General features: G+C 35.3%; 2 protein-coding genes across 2 annotated transcripts; one reads left to right on the top strand and one right to left on the bottom strand.

Annotated features, from left to right (window-relative positions):
• The first annotated feature begins 172 nt into the window (after window positions 1-172).
• Window positions 173-6,737, top strand: LOC140887238 (uncharacterized). The gene is made up of 15 exons (XM_073294356.1): window positions 173-501; window positions 732-971; window positions 1,286-1,410; window positions 1,507-1,723; window positions 1,864-1,989; window positions 2,068-2,324; window positions 3,613-3,720; window positions 3,934-4,075; window positions 4,174-4,339; window positions 4,668-4,825; window positions 4,945-5,268; window positions 5,389-5,463; window positions 5,619-5,688; window positions 5,784-5,941; window positions 6,356-6,737. The coding sequence occupies exons 1-15, from the start codon at window positions 229-231 to the stop codon at window positions 6,503-6,505; spliced, it is 2,589 nt and encodes an 862-aa protein (XP_073150457.1). The 5' UTR covers window positions 173-228; the 3' UTR covers window positions 6,506-6,737.
• Window positions 6,738-7,948: 1,211 nt separating this feature from the next.
• Window positions 7,949-18,080, bottom strand: LOC140887627 (protein FIP1). The gene is made up of 14 exons (XM_073295012.1): window positions 17,895-18,080; window positions 17,096-17,187; window positions 16,907-17,011; window positions 15,556-15,605; window positions 13,697-13,763; window positions 12,969-13,041; window positions 11,834-11,889; window positions 11,266-11,362; window positions 10,271-10,355; window positions 10,041-10,103; window positions 9,306-9,365; window positions 8,813-8,905; window positions 8,443-8,505; window positions 7,949-8,341 (listed from the first exon to the last, which is right to left on the bottom strand). Exons 1-14 carry the CDS (start codon window positions 17,948-17,950, stop codon window positions 8,234-8,236), a joined length of 1,068 nt encoding a protein of 355 aa, XP_073151113.1. The 5' UTR covers window positions 17,951-18,080; the 3' UTR covers window positions 7,949-8,233.
• Window positions 18,081-18,094: the final 14 nt, after the last annotated feature.

The raw sequence follows: 18,094 nt of genomic DNA, 5'->3' as shown, positions 1-18,094 counted from the left end.
TATAATCGATCTCAAGAACAATTAAAGTTTGAAAATGTTAAAGTATTAGCTCAAATTCGATTTGATTCTTCTCGAAATATTCAACTATTAATCGAAAATGGAATTTGAAAATTTTGAAATATAATAATAATTTTAATATATGATAAAACTCGTGAACCGGGTTCTTGTGGAGACCTTGTGAAACCCATTGACAGTCACAGGCTCCCTCCCAAAACCCTGAGCTGCAAAATGTCCTCCGCCGGAATTGCAACTTACGAGGACTTCGTTGAGGTTCACGGCGTCCTTCTGGCGGCATCAGGTCTCCCACTGCCACTTCACAGGAAGCTCTTCCAGAAGCTGACGGCTGAGGCTTTCGATGGCGGTTGTTATTTCCAGGTGGAGCCGGTGGAGGACGGAAGGCAAAGGAGGCTTTTACTTACGGCGGAATCCTTGGGCGAAGAATCGGATGTCTTTCTAGTCGACCATGCTTGGACTTTTCGTCTTTCTGATGCTTACAAGCAGGTTTGAAGTTGCACTGTGAATGCTTCTTTTGTGTGTCTTTTTTCCTTTTTGCAATATTGGGGAAACGGAAAGTGTACATCGTATGATCTTTTCTACTGCTGATTGAATCAGATTTTTGTATAATTCGGTCGGGAAATTAAAGAAATGTACAGTCTTTACCATCAAACTTGAAAGATTTGTTGATCTTCTAGTACGCATCAATGTGCTGATATTTTTCACTGGTATTGCAGTTGCAGGAGATTCCGGGCTTGGCAAAGAGGATGGCTGCTCTAATGTGTGTGGATACTGATTTAAACTCGGAGGAAGCATCTGATACAAATGATGTTAAGCTAAGTGCCACGGAAATTGTCGAGAGAGAATTTTGCAAGGTTAAGGAAGAAGGGATTCATTCTGTGATGTGGTTGGAGCTCGAGGATCTCGAAATGGACGATTCCACGCTAATTTCCCTCGATTTACCCAGTAAATTTCCTGTAAGTCATTACTTTGTACGTATAGTAGCTGTGTTGGTGAATGTGATATTTATGCAAATCATTTTCTTGAAGTGTAATAACCTAGTTTGCAGCCTGAGCGTCCATTGTAACTTGCCATTAAAACTTGAGAATGTGTAATTCTCTCCATTATCTGATTTTGGTTGCTTCAGTTAATTTACATGTGTGATGGTACAACTAGTGGGGTAACCTATTTTGACTTGTATTTACACCATTCTCGCAGTGCCAGCAACATGCTGCATTGTTTATTTTTATGCTTTTGATTTTCATGTTTCCCTGAATGTTCATTACGCCAGCATTTGATTGCATTAAGCCTCTGTAACAACGAGCTGAAGGACTTGGAAATTTCAGTAAAGGTGATCTCTCAATTTAAACATCTTAGAGCTCTATGGCTGAACCATAATCCAATTCTGAAAATTAGGTGAGTTTTAAGTTCATGAAAAGTTGACACCTAGACAGCTCGAAGACTAGGAAGTGTTAGATTTTACCCGTGATTAACAGTATCTTTCTTTTCCAGTGATAATTATTTGGAAGCCACTATTCTACAAAGCTGTCCTGGACTGGAAATCTACAATTCCCATTTCACCCTTAACTATGGTGAGTGGGCCTTAGGATTCTGTGGAGGATCATATGATAAAGACAATCCTGGATTTTCTTGTCAGAGTGATCGTGTATTGCAGAATGTCACATATCTTGACCTTTCAAATAGGTGTATTCACCATCTAAACACTAAGGTCAGCTACAATTTTAGTTATCTCTAGCATAATCCATGACCTTTTCCAACTGCATATTTATCTACGAATTTGATTGATTTACTATATCCTCATCCAGTTCCTTAGTCATTTGCTGCTGCTGCTGCCTTTTTTCTCTTCAGGCCTTTTCCCCTGTTGAAATGCCTAATCTTTCGCATTTGAACCTTCGTGGAAATCCGTTTGGCGGAAGTTCGATTCATGAACTGTTAGAATATCTCAAAGGATTCATCAACTTAACTTCACTCGAGGTTACTTTGCCGATCTGAAAACTACATATAGTTTCACTCTTACGAAATGCAATTTTGTTGACACGTGCAATTTAACAGGTGGATATTCCTGGACCTCTTGGAGATAACGCTGTTGATATCATTGAAGCTCTTTCTAATCTTTCGTTACTTAATGGGCTTAGTGTTCCCAAAATCTTGGAATCAAAAAAGTACATTGTGGATTCAATGTTAGAAACCCATCTTCCACAGTGGGGTGCTGGAGAATCTCTCACTGACCGCATTATTAATGCAATGTGGTTCTACGTAATGACATATAGGCTTGCCGATGAAGAAAAGATAGACGAAACTTCTGTGTGGTATAATGATTTTGCTTGACTTTAGTATGAGTGTGTTCCGAGCGCGAATTTTCACATTAAATAAACTATTTTCGCAATAAATCCACTTAAACAGAGAACCAAAAGAAATCCCTCTGAGCACTTATATTACTTGAAATATAAAGCAAGACGAAGGCAATAACACTATCTTCAACAGTGAGGATTATGAACCCAAAGGAGAATCCTTTACGAGAGAGTATGATTTCCAGTGGCCCTACGTAAGCAAGAACTCTCCAACAAAATAATTTGCTGAATGATAACCGCGCGAAGAACTCCACCCCCTCCCCCACAACCCAACTCATGTGACCTCACCCACTCCCGTAACGTAGGCTCTCTTTTATTTTTGCTACGAATGGGGCTAAAATAAACTATATCAATTAGTTTGAGTCCGTAATGGAGTGAGCCATGAATATTCCATCATGGATTAGGTATCCATTTAATGGCTGTGTTGATAAGAAATGTCAATTGGATGAGAAAGTTAGGCCAAAAACTATGAAAGAAGCATAGTTTAATATCTCTAGCCATGAGAACCAGAATTCAATTAACTTATCTGGTGCTGGAAACTTCCTGGTCATTCCAACTTTTGGAGTTTTGACCATAATATAGTCCAAAGTGTTAACATAATATAATACATACAAGTTCAACCCGAGGAAAGACAATTATCTTTTCTTTTCTATTTTTTCCTGTTTGTTATTTATAGGTATAGCAAAATCAATGTGATAAATACAGGATATGCAAATATCTCTTATAGAATATGGGCAAGAGAAATATTGATCAACTCATAATTAAATACTTATTGAAGCTGGATTTTTGTGGAAAATGTAAAGTTATGTGAGTATTCTTCTTATAGTATAAAAATAATGTTTTTTAGATGCCCAATAGTCATTCCACAGAATTTTCTCTTAAATGATGCTTTTATTTGCACAAAAGGCCTTGTTATGCGAAATACATATTAAATTGATGTGTTCATCTGCTGAACATTCTGGTAGTTGATCTTCTACATTTTGATGTGAAAGTGTTTTTTTCTAAGAGAGCCACTAGGAAGGACTGGAGGTCTTTTATGTTGGATGTATTCAAAAATTCTGAAGGCAATAACATTATAGAGCGGTGTTGGAAGACCTAAATAGTGCTAAGTAAAAAATATGTTTTCTTTCCCTTTTTTTTTTTTTTTTGGCTTTTTGCATTAAATAAATGATTTCAGTGATAACCATATGATTTGCTAATCTTGATTACCTGTCTTATTGGGACTCTTGTTTGGCATTGTTCACAGGTACGTGATGGATGAACTAGGTTCAGCTCTGCGACACAATGATGAACCCAATTTTAGAGTTTCTCCTTTCCTATACATGCCGGATGGTAGACTGGAGTCAGCTGTTAGGTTCCTTCCTTTGACCATCCAAATTGCCCCCATCTTTTGTTGAAAGTGTCTTCAAAATTAATTTTTAGAGTTTGCACATTTCAGGTTTTTTCTTTATTATCATTTGAAATGGATGTAGTAACGAAGAAAAACATTTTATGCTGAAGACCTTACGGTTATTAGCCTCATTTAACTGTATTTAGAAAAGATGATATACTTGAGTAATATTTTCAGTTACTCCATCCTCTGGCCTACCAAAAACATTGAAGAAGGAGATGAATGCACTCGGGATTTTCTATTTGGGATTGGGGAGGAGAAACAACGTTCGTCCAGACTTACTGCGTGGTTCCATACCCCTCAAAATTATTTTATCAGAGTATATCTCGATTCCACCACTTCTTTTTCCTCCCCTGTTCTAGCCATTCCGTGACTTAATACTTGACCTCATTCAATATTTTCTTGTTGGTTCTTTAGGAGTATGAAAAATACAGCAAGAAATTGCAATCCACAAATTTCATGCCGCTGCCACTAGAGGCATCTGCAACCAATATTCTGCGTCACAGTGATGGAAGTGCTTTGCATGTTTACACTGATATACCTCAAGTGGAGGAACTTTTGACCCGTCCTGAATTTGTTATCAGTAAGTTATGTGATGATACCCACAGCTATCAGAAGTTTATCACGTTCTATTAGTTCTGTATTATGCCTCCTTGCCGTATAGTTTTAAAAGCTACATAGTCTGTGAAAGTTTTACTAAAATGGCTTTGGAACCTCCCTGCCCATACCAAGAAGTTGAGGGTTTCTTGAATTTCGTACTCTTTGTAACATTTCACTCATTAACTGTGTTACGGTAGGTTCAGTTTAATCACTTGACACATCCTGCCTGATAGGCTGTAAAGAAGGCTTGGAAAATCGTTAGCTCTCTTATTTTTCATGACATATTCAGTTCCTATCTGCTCCTTATGCAGCGACTGAACCAAAGAAAGCTGATATAATATGGACAAGTGTGCAAGTAGATGAAGACATGAAGGCGGCAGTTGGTCTGAATGATCAGCAATTCATAAATCAATTTCCATTTGAGGCCTGCATTGTTATGAAACATCACTTGGCAGAAACAATTCAGAAGGTCCTTTAGTTTCTGACTAATGATTTATTCAATGTTTAAGATTTCAAATGCAAAACATTTTTTTTTATCATCAATGCCTTGTGTAGTTGTGTTTCTGATTCATTGCCCTCGTGCTACAGGCTCACGGTGCTCCCCAGTGGCTCCAGCCTACTTATAATCTTGAAACTCATCTTATTCATCTTATAGGAGATTATTACAGACGACAAAAGGATGGCATGGACAATTTGTGGATATTAAAACCTTGGAACATGGCAAGAACTATTGATACAACGGTTACACAAAACTTATCGGCCATCATTCGTCTAATGGAAACTGGTCCAAAGATATGTCAAAAGTATATCGAACACCCAGCCCTGTTTAAAGGGAAGAAGTTTGATATTCGCTACATCGTTTTGGTACGCAGCATTAACCCATTGGAGATATTCCTCGCTGATGTTTTTTGGGTAAGAACAATTTTCTCTTTTATGTGAGGTGGCTGCGAACCCTGCTGCAAATTACTCTTACAAGTTGTTTTGTTGTTTATAAATCCTCTGTTGAAGTAATATCTTTGTCATTCTCTGCAGGTTAGATTGGCGAACAACACTTACTCTTTGGACAAGCACAGTTTCTTTGAATATGAGACACATTTCACAGTTATGGTGAGTACCATTGACCGATAATAACCTTTTAGTTTTCGCAATAGTACCTTTGACACCTGATCGCTGTGGTGGATTATGATGTGACTCTTAATCATAGAAGCACCAGGTTTTTGTGAAGCATATGAGTCATGATTATGAGATTATTTCTTGTTTAGAATTATAGGGGAAGATTGAATCACATGCATACACCAGAATTTGTCAAGGAATTTGAACAAGAACATCAAGGTACTGGCTCTTCCTATTTCCACCTATTTTGTTTGCCTGGAAACTCTCGAAGTTGACACTGGCACGGTTGCTCCATCGATTCTTAATTGTTGCAGTTCTATGGATGGATATCCATCAGAGAGTCAAATCAATGATCAGATCAGTATTTGAGTCTGCTGCCCTTGTGCATCCGGAAATGCATAGTCCAACATCTAGGGCCATGTATGGTGTTGATGTCATGCTCGATTGCCATTATCAACCAAAACTATTAGAGGTTTGAGGAACTTTTACCGCTACTTCTTTCAGCAAGATTGCATCATATACATCGTGCAAAATGTTTTTTTTTTAAAAAAGTAGGTAGGAAGAATGTAGATTATGGACCTGTTTATCATACCCGACTTTGTGTATCTCATCTGAAAGTGAATAAATGTTGGAGTGTAGGCGTCTGCGATTTACATTTTAGACAGAAGTATGGTGCTATTGGCAGTACTCTCGACCTTTAAAACCAAGTGCACTAGCAATATGTCGAATTCCTTTTCCTTTTATTCCTGTCTCGTGCCAGTTTTTGAGTCATATGGTTTTGGAAATTTAGATTTCAACTGTATTTGAAAATTATGTGCGGCGTTTAACAAATAGATGCTGCTTCACATGCTTTATGCTTTATATTCGTATATTTTCGTTTTTGCAGGTAACTTATTGTCCTGATTGTACGCGTGCGTGCAAGTACGATACTGAATCCATTTTTGGGGAAAAAAGAGTCATTAAAGCAAGTGAGTTTTACAATTTTGTGTTTGGCTGTCTCTTCTTAAACGAGACGACTCATGTATCCCCCTTGTAACTTGTGAAGATTGCAGTTTGGTAGGTTTTGTTTGCCTGCATGTTGCTTTGGTTTCTTTCTCTAATTTTTTATGCATCATCATCTGGGACATTAGTAAAACCCTTTGTTTGTGTACCAATTGCCCAACCCTACTTGATCTGTACGTCTATCTATTAGTGAATTTTGATTACTTCAGGAAATTTTGAATTCTTGTTACCGATGTATGCTCGACATCATTGTGATTTTTGTGACAAATGCTATCTTGATAGATTTAATATATTCCGTAATACAGTCCTGAATAAAACACAAATTTACCTTTATAAATCCTAGAAAAATAATAATATACTTTCAGCTATTTTTCTTTGGATTTTATATCCTATATCTAGAGGGTTTATTAATACTAAAATGTACTTCGAGAGAACACTTATGCCTTATTAACTCAATTATACTAGAAATAAATATATTTAAGGTTCTCAAGTCATATAAATAAATAAATAAATTGACAATTTTTATGGTCACAAGAAGCAGATTTAAATACATTACTGATTTTAATGCTTTGCCTTGGATTTATGTTAAATTTTCATATGATTTTGTTAAAAAAAGGTTTATGTTTCATATCACCAGTGCAAATGGAGTTCGTAAGACGCCCAGAATGCAATTACTAACCAGCCAACTACGAATAGAATTATCAGGCCGTATTTTAGAAGTAACAACCTTTTTTTTCCCCCTTTGTCCGGTTGTCGGATTTCATTTTATTTTTATGCTGAATTATTATTATTTTTAAAAAAAAACACTTAGAAAATCGAACTGCATTTAATAGCTAGCCAAATTGTTAGCCCCGTTTATTCGATAATGCAATCATCTATGCTCTTGAATAAGTACCATAATTCGTCATTTCGAAAAAGAACATGTGAAATTCGTTGGTAATTTTGTTGGTGACCATGTAACCACACAACCAACATACAACTTAAACCTTGTAATGGCCACAAACTCGAGAACTTGAAAACTAGGAAAGCCTGCCCGAAAGTTAGTTCTCGATCAAGTTACATCTTAAATTTTTTCGGTCCAACCTCAGTTGGGATGCCACTCGAGTTTTGACTCGATTGGACTTCACCGGTCTTCCATGCACGTAGTTTTAATGAAAGCAAATGTTCGGTTAAGGATACATGTCAAATATATACATCAAGCAGAAAACAAGAACCAACTTTTCGGAAGATTTAAATTAGAGCGAACACCTTACAAGTAATTCAATTAGCTTCCTTGTTCGCATGGGCTTTTTCAGTTCAGGTACGCTGTTGATTTGGATAACTCAAGAAACTGATTTAAATATATTTATTATCGTTTTATAATTATAACAATATCTTTATTATATCTTTTAAGATTTTAGTTGTTATCTCCAACTAGTAGAATATTTTTCCTAAAACTTTAGTTTTATTAAGACTCTATATTAATTATGTTAATTACATAATAAAAATATATTCTTTGGCTTTCTCAAATATATACCACACGTTACTTTTCTTTTCTTCTTCAAAATATCCAACATACGCCAACTTCTAGACACCACATTACCAGCAGAATCAAACTCATCTATAACCTTTTTAATATGAAGACGATGATTCATGACAGTTTCCACAGGTCTAAAACATTGGACCAGACGAACAAGATTTTTCTCACAAAAATAATCAATCGAATCAAGCTCAGCACCAAAGAAAAGACGAACTCGTCAACGAAAATGAACTACTGCTCCATCTATGATGTCGGTTCCACTTTCTCTTGTCTTGCTCCAGACTTTAATGTTGTAATTTTCTTCTGCAGTTCCAAATTTGACTTGCGTTCCACCTCCAGTGCACGCTCAAGCTTTATTGTTCCAGCAACCAAAACAGTAAGTGAATACATACAGAAGATGAGTCGGAATTTGGTTTAAAAAACTGAAGCAAGAAATGTATAACGACTAATACCTTAGCTGCTCTAGTACTCCACTCTCCCAGTATAGCTCTAATTCTTTCGTTCTCCTCAACATACTGTGTAACAGTGGTAATGGTGAGTCGAAGATTGTGAATGGTGAGAATGCAATGACAATTTAAATTTCCGGACGTTCAGCTTTACTGTTATTGGCAAAAGAAATATTGGCTCCACGTGTTTGGGCAAGGCAAATTTTTAGAAAAACAGATGGAAACATGATTGACACATGTTCAGTATGTTGCATCTGTTCAAGTAATAGCTATAAGCATCAATATTCTTAATTCTTAGGTTCTCCATCAAACCTTTCGCTTCGTTATGCTACAACACAGAAAAAAAGTGAGAAAGAAATGTACAAGCAGATGCTACCTGGTTGTTTGTAGTACGAAAACGTTGGATTTCCACGTCCCTCTCAGCAATCAGAGAACGAGCAAGCCTCAATTCAGACTGCAAATGATTCATCTGCAAAAGTAAGCTTGTCAGCATCCATCATTTAATTATAAAGATGAGCTTCGCACTATAATGGAGGTATTAAAAAACAAATCAGGAACTTGAAACTTCACAATACATCAATACACAGAAAGGTTCTCAAATTAATCTCACAGAAAGGTGAACTAATCTGAAAAACTAAAGCAACATGTGCAAAATATATCGAAATTGACTCCAGTAGTAGTTATTGAATCATTCGAGAACCAATAATTAGGCGTCGTGAATGCTATAAAATAAAGAACAGTTTCCCAAAAGAATAATCCATGTATGAATAGAGATCTCAGAACATGCATCAGTAGACAGAAAACCGATGTTATTTAGATCTACAAGTCAATGAACATTAACAGCTATAAAACATAAGACCAGGTATTACCTCAGCTGAAAGTGTACGCAATTCTTGATCACGTGCCGCTAATAAATGAGCAAGATCAACCTGAAAGCTCCATTAAAATAGATAATCATATTATATATCAATATAGCACCAAAACCCACAAAATAAAATGGTTCAATACAACATACATTTGTTATATCAAGACTTAAGCATAAATTTCATTACTGAAACTACAATCTTGAAACAGCTCATGTTGCAAGAACTTAGCAGGTCTGATCGGATCTTGATGATTCATCATACTGTCACAAACAAAAATTTGCACTGTATGGAACTCACAGAGCATCAAAAGTCAAAAGTCAAAAGTCAAAAGTCAAAACCCCAAATTCTGTGTCAAACCTAAAAGGATAATAGAAGACAAAAGAATCATGAAAACCTACTCTACAGCCATTTTTCAGAGGTCACCGGGTTCACTTAAATTCTTCAAAAACTATCATGTGGTATTTCAATGTACTACTAAAATTTTTCCATTTTGTTCCATTATATACATACAGCTCAAAGACAATGTACTAACTCAACATAGCATCAGAATCCTCAAATATTGTTTCCTAGGAAATATGGTTGTAAACCAAACTAAGTTGTCAGCATAAGCAAGGTGACTCAACACCGATACCTATGTATTGGAAAAACACTAAATCAGTTACTCTACCACTTTTGCCCGAAAAAACAGATGCTAATTTTTTACCGTGCATAAAAAAACTTGCTGAGAGTGATCATTACCTGAGGTGTACTCCCATCATCAGATCTCTCATATTTGCTTAAGCATTCCTGCAACCGAAGAATCTACATGGAATGCATAATGGTTAGATATCTGATTTAAAAAAATCAAACTGAAAAGAGTAAAATACACCCATGTCAATCACCCAACCAAGTTAAATAAGGATGATGCACTTGGCCGATATGGCAAACAGAAAATGACCATCCAATGAACCACAAGTATTAACATTTACCTCCTCACTCAGAAAGTGAAGGTTTTCTCTTTGATACTGCAACAAAGCCATCTGCTGATCAGATAACCGTCCACCATCATGGTACCTTTCACAAAACAAAATCCATTACTCATGTTATAAAAGCATGTCAAAATGTAGGACAATCCCTATTTTCAAAGAAACTTCTGTACCATATGGGACTTAACTTTCAGGTACTACAATTATTATCAAGGGTAATCAGTAGCTTAGCTTGAGCATAGTAAGTTTTTGCCTCCAAATAATAGTAGCTTGGTGAAATATTTACTGCATGTAAATAAACCATCATCCCAGAGGCGGACTCCAACATGCATAAAAATACAATCAAAATACACGCAAAAGGGTCTAGAACTCTAGCTTTCCCTGAGAAAGGAAATTGTTCTAACTTTAAGCAAGACACCTGATGCCAAAAAAAAAAGAAAGAGAGAAAGGAAAAGAAAACAACGAAGGTTCTTTTGGAACTGAAACATGACAGAGAATCAATAGGCCACAAAAACGTGCTTCTTTTGAAAGTGGAGGCAAGCTAAATAAGTACTTGTAGCAAACAATTAATCTTCCTTTGGCTGAATTCACAAACTAAAACATACGCGCAAAATCTAGTGAAGGAAATCAGGAAGAGTTAACAATGAGTGATTCACCATGACAAACACCATGGGAAATAATGTAGGACTTTCCGGTTTTCCAAGTTCTCAAAGAATCAAGACACAACTGTCTATTTCAAGGTGATTCCAAACAGTTCTATTTTGTTGCATGCCTGACAGGGGAAGGGGCAAAAATTTTTGGAGATTTGATGAACACAGGTCCATTTCAAACATCCCAAAAGAGCAAATGGAATCAACAACAGGGATCTGTGAGTGACTCTAAAAAATATCACGAAAACTATTTGCATTTTGTTCACAAAGGAGAACATGGTAGACATCCAGTTTGATTTTAGTTTGCTATAACAATCTCTCAAGGGGAACTGTCACATAAAGAATTACCTTAATCCTTCTAAAGAACTTGACTGTTGCAGAGGAGAATACAGTGAGTTCAAAACATCAGGCTCGGAATCCAACGAATTGTACTGATGCACATAACCTGCCGCCACCAAAATATGGTAAGAACATGAACTTTGCTGAGCTTCGTACTTCAGTCTCTAAAATAACATGCTTCAGAATTTGATTCTTGGAGAGTAGATTTAAAAGCTCAGTTTGTAAACAGAAAGTATCACTAGCTAAAGTAATCTACAGTTTCTCAAGAAATGAGATCTCTTTATCTTGAAACAGGAGGCTGCCATTTTTGTTCAACTTAATCTGCACACTAAAACGCAAATGCTAGACTGATAAGATTACCAATAGTTGATATCATGAAATCCAATAGCACTGATATGATCGGCGCAACAATACACTAACTTCAGTTAAAAGACGTAAAATGAATAAAAATAGAAAGGAAACAAAAGGACAAGGATAATAAGTTAATTTAACCAATCAAAAGTACTACTATTTCTGAACCACTGTCTAAGATAATGCAATATTCAATTCCATATCTCAGTCCGAATAACAAACATACCTATGTAGGCGCTAATGAAAAAGCCAGCACATATTGCTTCTACAAGCATAATAATTCTGCAATTTGACAGACAAACCATGAATCATCAGTAGAACATTAGCCATGTAAACGCATACCTCATGAAATGGTGAAAGAGTATTTTTTAACATCAGAGAGACTGGAAGTCAGAAAATATCAAAATATTAAATAAACAAAATCTGAAGGGATTAAAGTGAAATAATTAATGCTTCAGCATTTGTTTGCTTGATCAGAATTCATATAACTACTGTTTTTTAATGAATGAACACAAAACAAAGGTGATTATGTTTCTCGAGAAATTTCACACAACAATATAAAGCCCGAGCAGTTTTCAAATACAATATGGGGAACACTTTGCTATGTTCTACCGCAGGTGCCAAAGCTTGACAAATGACAACCTATGGCATGCAGACAAATGAAGCGTGCATAAAATTTCTAGCAATTTCGTGCAATCATGTATAAGAATGTATTGACAATCTTTCAATCATGTGAAAATAGAACAATCACAAAAAGTCATGTCAAAAACCCACCTAGAACAGAGGAAAGTCAATCATAGTCCTTTCAAAATAGACGGGTCAAACATGTTACACAATCAATTTCCCTGAAAGTTCACACATAGGTTGATCTAGAAAATTACTAACATTGTATTGTATCAAATACGGGTTCAATAACTTATGCAGATACGCAGACACCAAAGAATGATAATGCGCCAAAAACCAAGAAGGCATACAAAACTCTCAGGAAATATATCAAGTATTAGATCCTCGGAAGACGGAATAAAATATTATCGTGTATCTGACAGTTGCTGCCCAGTACTCAATGACCTTTTCAACATAAGAATTTAATTATTAAGGTAAAGCAGAAGAAAACAATAAATATGTTGTGCCAAAATGAAAAACACGAGGCACTAATCAGGATACATCAGATATTCAGGGACCTAAGATAGTGTAGCATAACTAGAATGAATCTTTCTTTTTTCCTACTAAAGGCAACCCAAAAATTTTAAAAAGAAACGTATGTCAAGAAGCAGATCAGCAGAACAGAGTCCTTCCAAGATACAAGATTTTCAGTTGTTACACGATGTGTACAGTCAAGAATATAATCATAGTGTGTTGACCTGAGTAACAAAGAGATTGGAAGAATAGTGATCTGGGGTTTCCAGGCCATGATAAGCAACATTGCAGCAGTTCCTGCATTAAAGTATTATGAGATACGTGCTAATTCAATAATGCTCTTGAGCTTCAATTTTTACTGCTGAAAGTATAATAAGAATGGAAAACCACCGATAAAATATCAAGAAGTAACACTAACTAAATAGCTACAGGTTTAATATGATACTGGGCAAAATGGCATTACACTGGTTGATTATACTTTTATTATTTTATACTCCAAAAACACATTCATCAAAGTACCCTGATCTTAGTGGATTAGAGCTAAAATCATAACATTAGAGCTGTTGTTATATGCCTAAAGTTTTATTTAACACCTTTATGTTAGTTCAATTCCATTGTTAAAGCTCTAGTGGTGTAAAAAACATTTTTTTTTTTAATAAGAAACACAATTATTATTAAAACATTATAGGAGTTACAATTAAAGGTGGACCAGTGGTCCACAAAATCTCTAGAGTAGCTCAAATATTATGCTAACTCAAAATCAAACTCCAATCCCTATACAAATCTAAGATTGAAAACGATTGGAATCCTGTTAAAATGTGTAACCAAGCTGCTACTCTCAACTTTATCTTGAAGCTTATTAGAAACCAGAGATTTTACACTATCAACAACAAGAGAGTTGTCTGCAGATAAATAATTACACTTTCAAGTGCATGAAGCATGAAAAACATACCATATGAGATAGAAGCAAATGGTAGGCGAATTAGATGCTTCAACTTTTGGCTGAACCCATAGTAACCCTATAACGTAAAAGTATCTCACGTTTTCAATAGCATAATTGTCAGCACTGATAAAGACAGAAACAACAGGGGCATGAGAACCATAGTTACTAGTTCTCACTAATACACAGCAGTAATTGTTCAGCTCAAACTGAAGATTTAGCAAGCCCATGTCAACATTAACAACAAGCTTTAATCATAACTACAGTTTTCAAGCCTTACTTTCATTAGTGGTTTCATGTCAGGGCATCAGCATTATTTAGAAATGGGGAATCTGTCTGGAGAACAGAAAATGTCACCCTTCCAACATCATTGATATTTTAATCTAAAACCATACAATGATTCCCTGATGTTGATTTTCATATCTTACCAATTTTCTTTTCAGTTTGTCATCTTAAAGTACTTCCATGCTTTTGAAGTAGCAATTGTTTGTATACAATCTCAACTGTGTTGTCCTCTCATGCCCCGACTATTTATCTCATGAAACTTCAAACTTCAATCTAATAACAAGAAGTGTGGCAGTGTACGGTCATTTGCATATGCAATATTTATTCTCTTTATCTTTTGCAGGTCTTGGAAAAAAATTAAGCATCATAACAGTAAAATCCTGGCTTTATGACTTATAAAACCTAATAATCATAGATTGCTATATCCTCTCCTTAATTGAAGCCTAAACGATATTTGCAACATCATACTTATCAAAAGCCCACGAGTTAAAGAATAATAATTGTTCATTTTCACTAATAAATTGATAAGACTCTATACTATGAACATTTAATTGTTTATAAAACTCAATCTCCATTATATTGATGAACTGTTTCAAATATTTAGATTTTAGGATGTTATTCTTGACAACACTTCACTTCATTAACAGGATCTCTTAGGCTTTCTGACTCCCTTGCCTTGTGCTTCTAATAACTATGGGTGACAAGTTAGATAATTTTCTTCTTTTGCATTTCTCTCCCTAAATTAAAGCAAGGAGGTTGCCGATAAATCATTGCACAGTTTTCACTCTTGAGGCTGTAGCCCATACAAGATCACTTTACCGTCTCCCAATTTTATTTTTCAAAGGTGCTAAAAAGAGAAAGAGTAATATAACAAGTTCTTATGAAATAGATGTATTTTCAACTCTAGATATTGCAGGCTTTTTATAGCTTCCGAATCTTACTACTGTCAAGTGTCAACTATGGCAATGTTTGATTTTCTTTTCCCAAAACAATTTCATACACAAACATGGAAAATGAATCAGACGATTTTCAGTTTCTTCACTATAAATACATTTTTTGCAGACTAAATTTTCACATGCCCTATAGGATGATTATTTGCACTTCAGTTTTCACCACTTCAACAAACAATACACCAACTCAATATATTACACCGACAAATCTAGAAACACTCAAACCAATTAAAAACTAAATACGCAAGACGAGTTATCATTAACTCAACAGAGTTCTCACAAGATATAACATTTCAATAACCAAACAAGCATCGAATTTGATAATTCCACTTCAGAAACTATATTTCCAGGAAAAACTTTATGGAAAAATGAAAATAAAACCACTAAACATATACTTAATAAAAACAAAATAAAAGAGGTCAGTTTTGAAGCAATTTCTAATGGAGGTAAGTTGGTACTAAACAAGGTCTGGCACCAAATGAACAAAAAATCACACTAGGATACGTTGTGCATGAAGATATTATTAGGTGAATGCAACATTCTAGGAAACAGAAAGAACTCAAAATCACATAATGATAAAGTATACTAAAGATGATAATGAGATAATTCACAATGAAAAGATAATAACCAAACTACCTGCAGGCGTATTTGTTGAACTTGGTAAACAAGATACTGCTGGAATATGCCTTCAATGTTCAGAGAATATCTTTAGTGCAATGCATATTAAATCAACTTGCAATCAAAACTATAACAGATCACTTAAAAATCAGTATGGTCCCCTATGTATCATATAAGTCAAAACATGTATGAATGCGATGAAGAATGTTGCATCTTTTTGTACAGTGTTTACAAGTGGTGGGTCAGCATTCAGCTTTTCTGGACCTGTGTTGGTGACACATCTTAGCACTTGTTCAAAAGAATGAACTATGCATGTTTCCTCGTATCCAGATGCAGATAAAATATGATTCCAGAAATAGTTTTTACGTGATTTCAATAACATCATTACTTCTCATTGAAATTTGTTGTGTTACGAAGTATCAAATGGTTCCTATGCTTTCTGTATGTGTTTTGACTTATCCAAGAAGCTGGCAAAATATCTTGTATTATACAGACTATAGGCCATATTCATGATTTCATCTACCATAACTGCTTAGAGAAAATTGTTCCATTCTACTATTATAAGTTTTAGATGCTTGGGATGCCTATGCTTTCTTTCTGCTGTCTGCTTCAACATATCCAAGAAGCTGGCAAAATATATCGCATCAAATGGAATATAGGTCGGAACATTCCAAGTCCTAGAAACTAAGGCAATGCTTCGGAGCATTGATAATCTCATATTCTCGTTCTTCCAAAAAAAAAAAAACAAACTTATTTTACATTCTCCAAGATAATCTACCAAAACTTTAGCTTTTCAATTTTATGTCTTTCAACACAATCATCGCTTTTAATTCAGCTATTCACGAATCTCCAAAAATACTCTAATATTATATCATGTTTAACTAACTTACACTATATATTAAAATTTAAAATATCTCGTGTATCATAAAATAACTAAATATTAGTTGATTAGACCTCACTAGTCACTAGCCCAACAAATTCTTATACAACATATACCTGCGTAAACAATGTGTTTTTTTCAGAAAAATACAACCAAAAATGTAAACATATTCTCCAATACAACTCCCCAAACTACACTTTCTCAAATCATTTCCCAGAGGCACTCAAAACACTACCAAACGTTACTTATTGTTACAAGATTCTCTGTGTCGATTCTCTATTGGCTCAAATGTTCATGAATTTTGAAGAAAAGAACGCATACGAGTGAGTAACTGTGATATGAGAAGCGAATCGACCCATACAAAGAAAGATTTACAAGCAACATAATCTTGATATATTAGTATGATTCAAATAGACAGTGAATTTGAGTATATTTGAATCTAAAAGAAGGGAATACTAGCCAAAAATAGAGGAAAACATGACAAAGGACCTGTGACAACCAAAAGAATGACATCACAGCTACAAAGTATCAGAGGAATCAATTCTTGTAGAGAATCAAGTATCCATATAGCGCCCACAGCTACAATCGCATAACCTGCCTAGAACCAAAAAAATTCAGAAAATAACACAATTTTGAATATCATGCACAAAAGATGCACAACTTTGAAAGAGTTAAAACTTGCCAATAGGAGACAATAAAAAATGCTTCCAAATATCCTTGTAGGCTTCCGGTGACTAAACAAAGGAGCCTCTTGCTGTATGTCGAGGAACCTACGCAGCAGGTAGCAAAATCATCATAAGAAACCAAGACCAAACGCTAACTCATGCTGTCATCTTATAAGTACTCTGACACCACAGCCCTATGAAAGATACCTTTTTAGATTCTAGACGTATACAAGGCAATACATAATGTTGATTGAGTTATCCAATGAACATAGTGAGAATGCATTGCTGGTGCCATCTAAACGAAAGAAGGGGAAGTAAAATGAATACTTTTAGCTTTCTCAAATGGACATTTTCGGCCGGAACATGTTTGGCGCAAAAGAGAAGAAGAATTATGAACAAATTAGAAAGGTTGGTGTTTGGTATAAACACATCTTTGTAGTATTCATGTAAAGTGTCGACAGACTTTCTATCCATAATTTAAGAATTACGAACAAATTAGATGAGACAAAGACAACCACCCACAGAGCAAATTCAAGTAGTTACAACAATCATCCATTTTCAGGTAAAAGAACTAAATGGCGCCGATTGCATTAAAGAATCAACAAGTTCAAAACCAAATTTTCAGTCGAGCGAATTCATACAATACCAAGTCCAATAAGGGGTCCTGAAACACAATAATCAAAAATAGAAACTTTGCAGAATTCAGCATATCAACGAATACATTCGATCCAAGAAACAACAAAAAATTATCCAATAATTCACCAAGTAACACTAAATGATCGCGCGTAAAAGTTCAAGTGGCGGAATCTTACAGGCTGTTTTCATCAGGAGATGCATACAGCGAGGCAGAACTCCTGTCTGCGGACATTTTTTGGAAATTCCCCTTTCAATCCTCTAGCGAGCTCATAGTTCCTCACAATGGCGCTTCGGAAATTAAAGATTACGAAGCAAATACTTCCTGGTAATATACACACAGTTCTAGAAAAATGTGATATGAAAATTACCAAGTTCT

This window comes from Henckelia pumila, chromosome 3 (genome assembly GCF_033568475.1).
Source record: "Henckelia pumila isolate YLH828 chromosome 3, ASM3356847v2, whole genome shotgun sequence".
Classification (NCBI taxonomy): Eukaryota; Viridiplantae; Streptophyta; class Magnoliopsida; order Lamiales; family Gesneriaceae; genus Henckelia; species Henckelia pumila.
The sequence above is the reverse complement of the archived record's forward strand: the minus strand, read 5'-3'. Positions and strand labels throughout refer to the sequence as shown.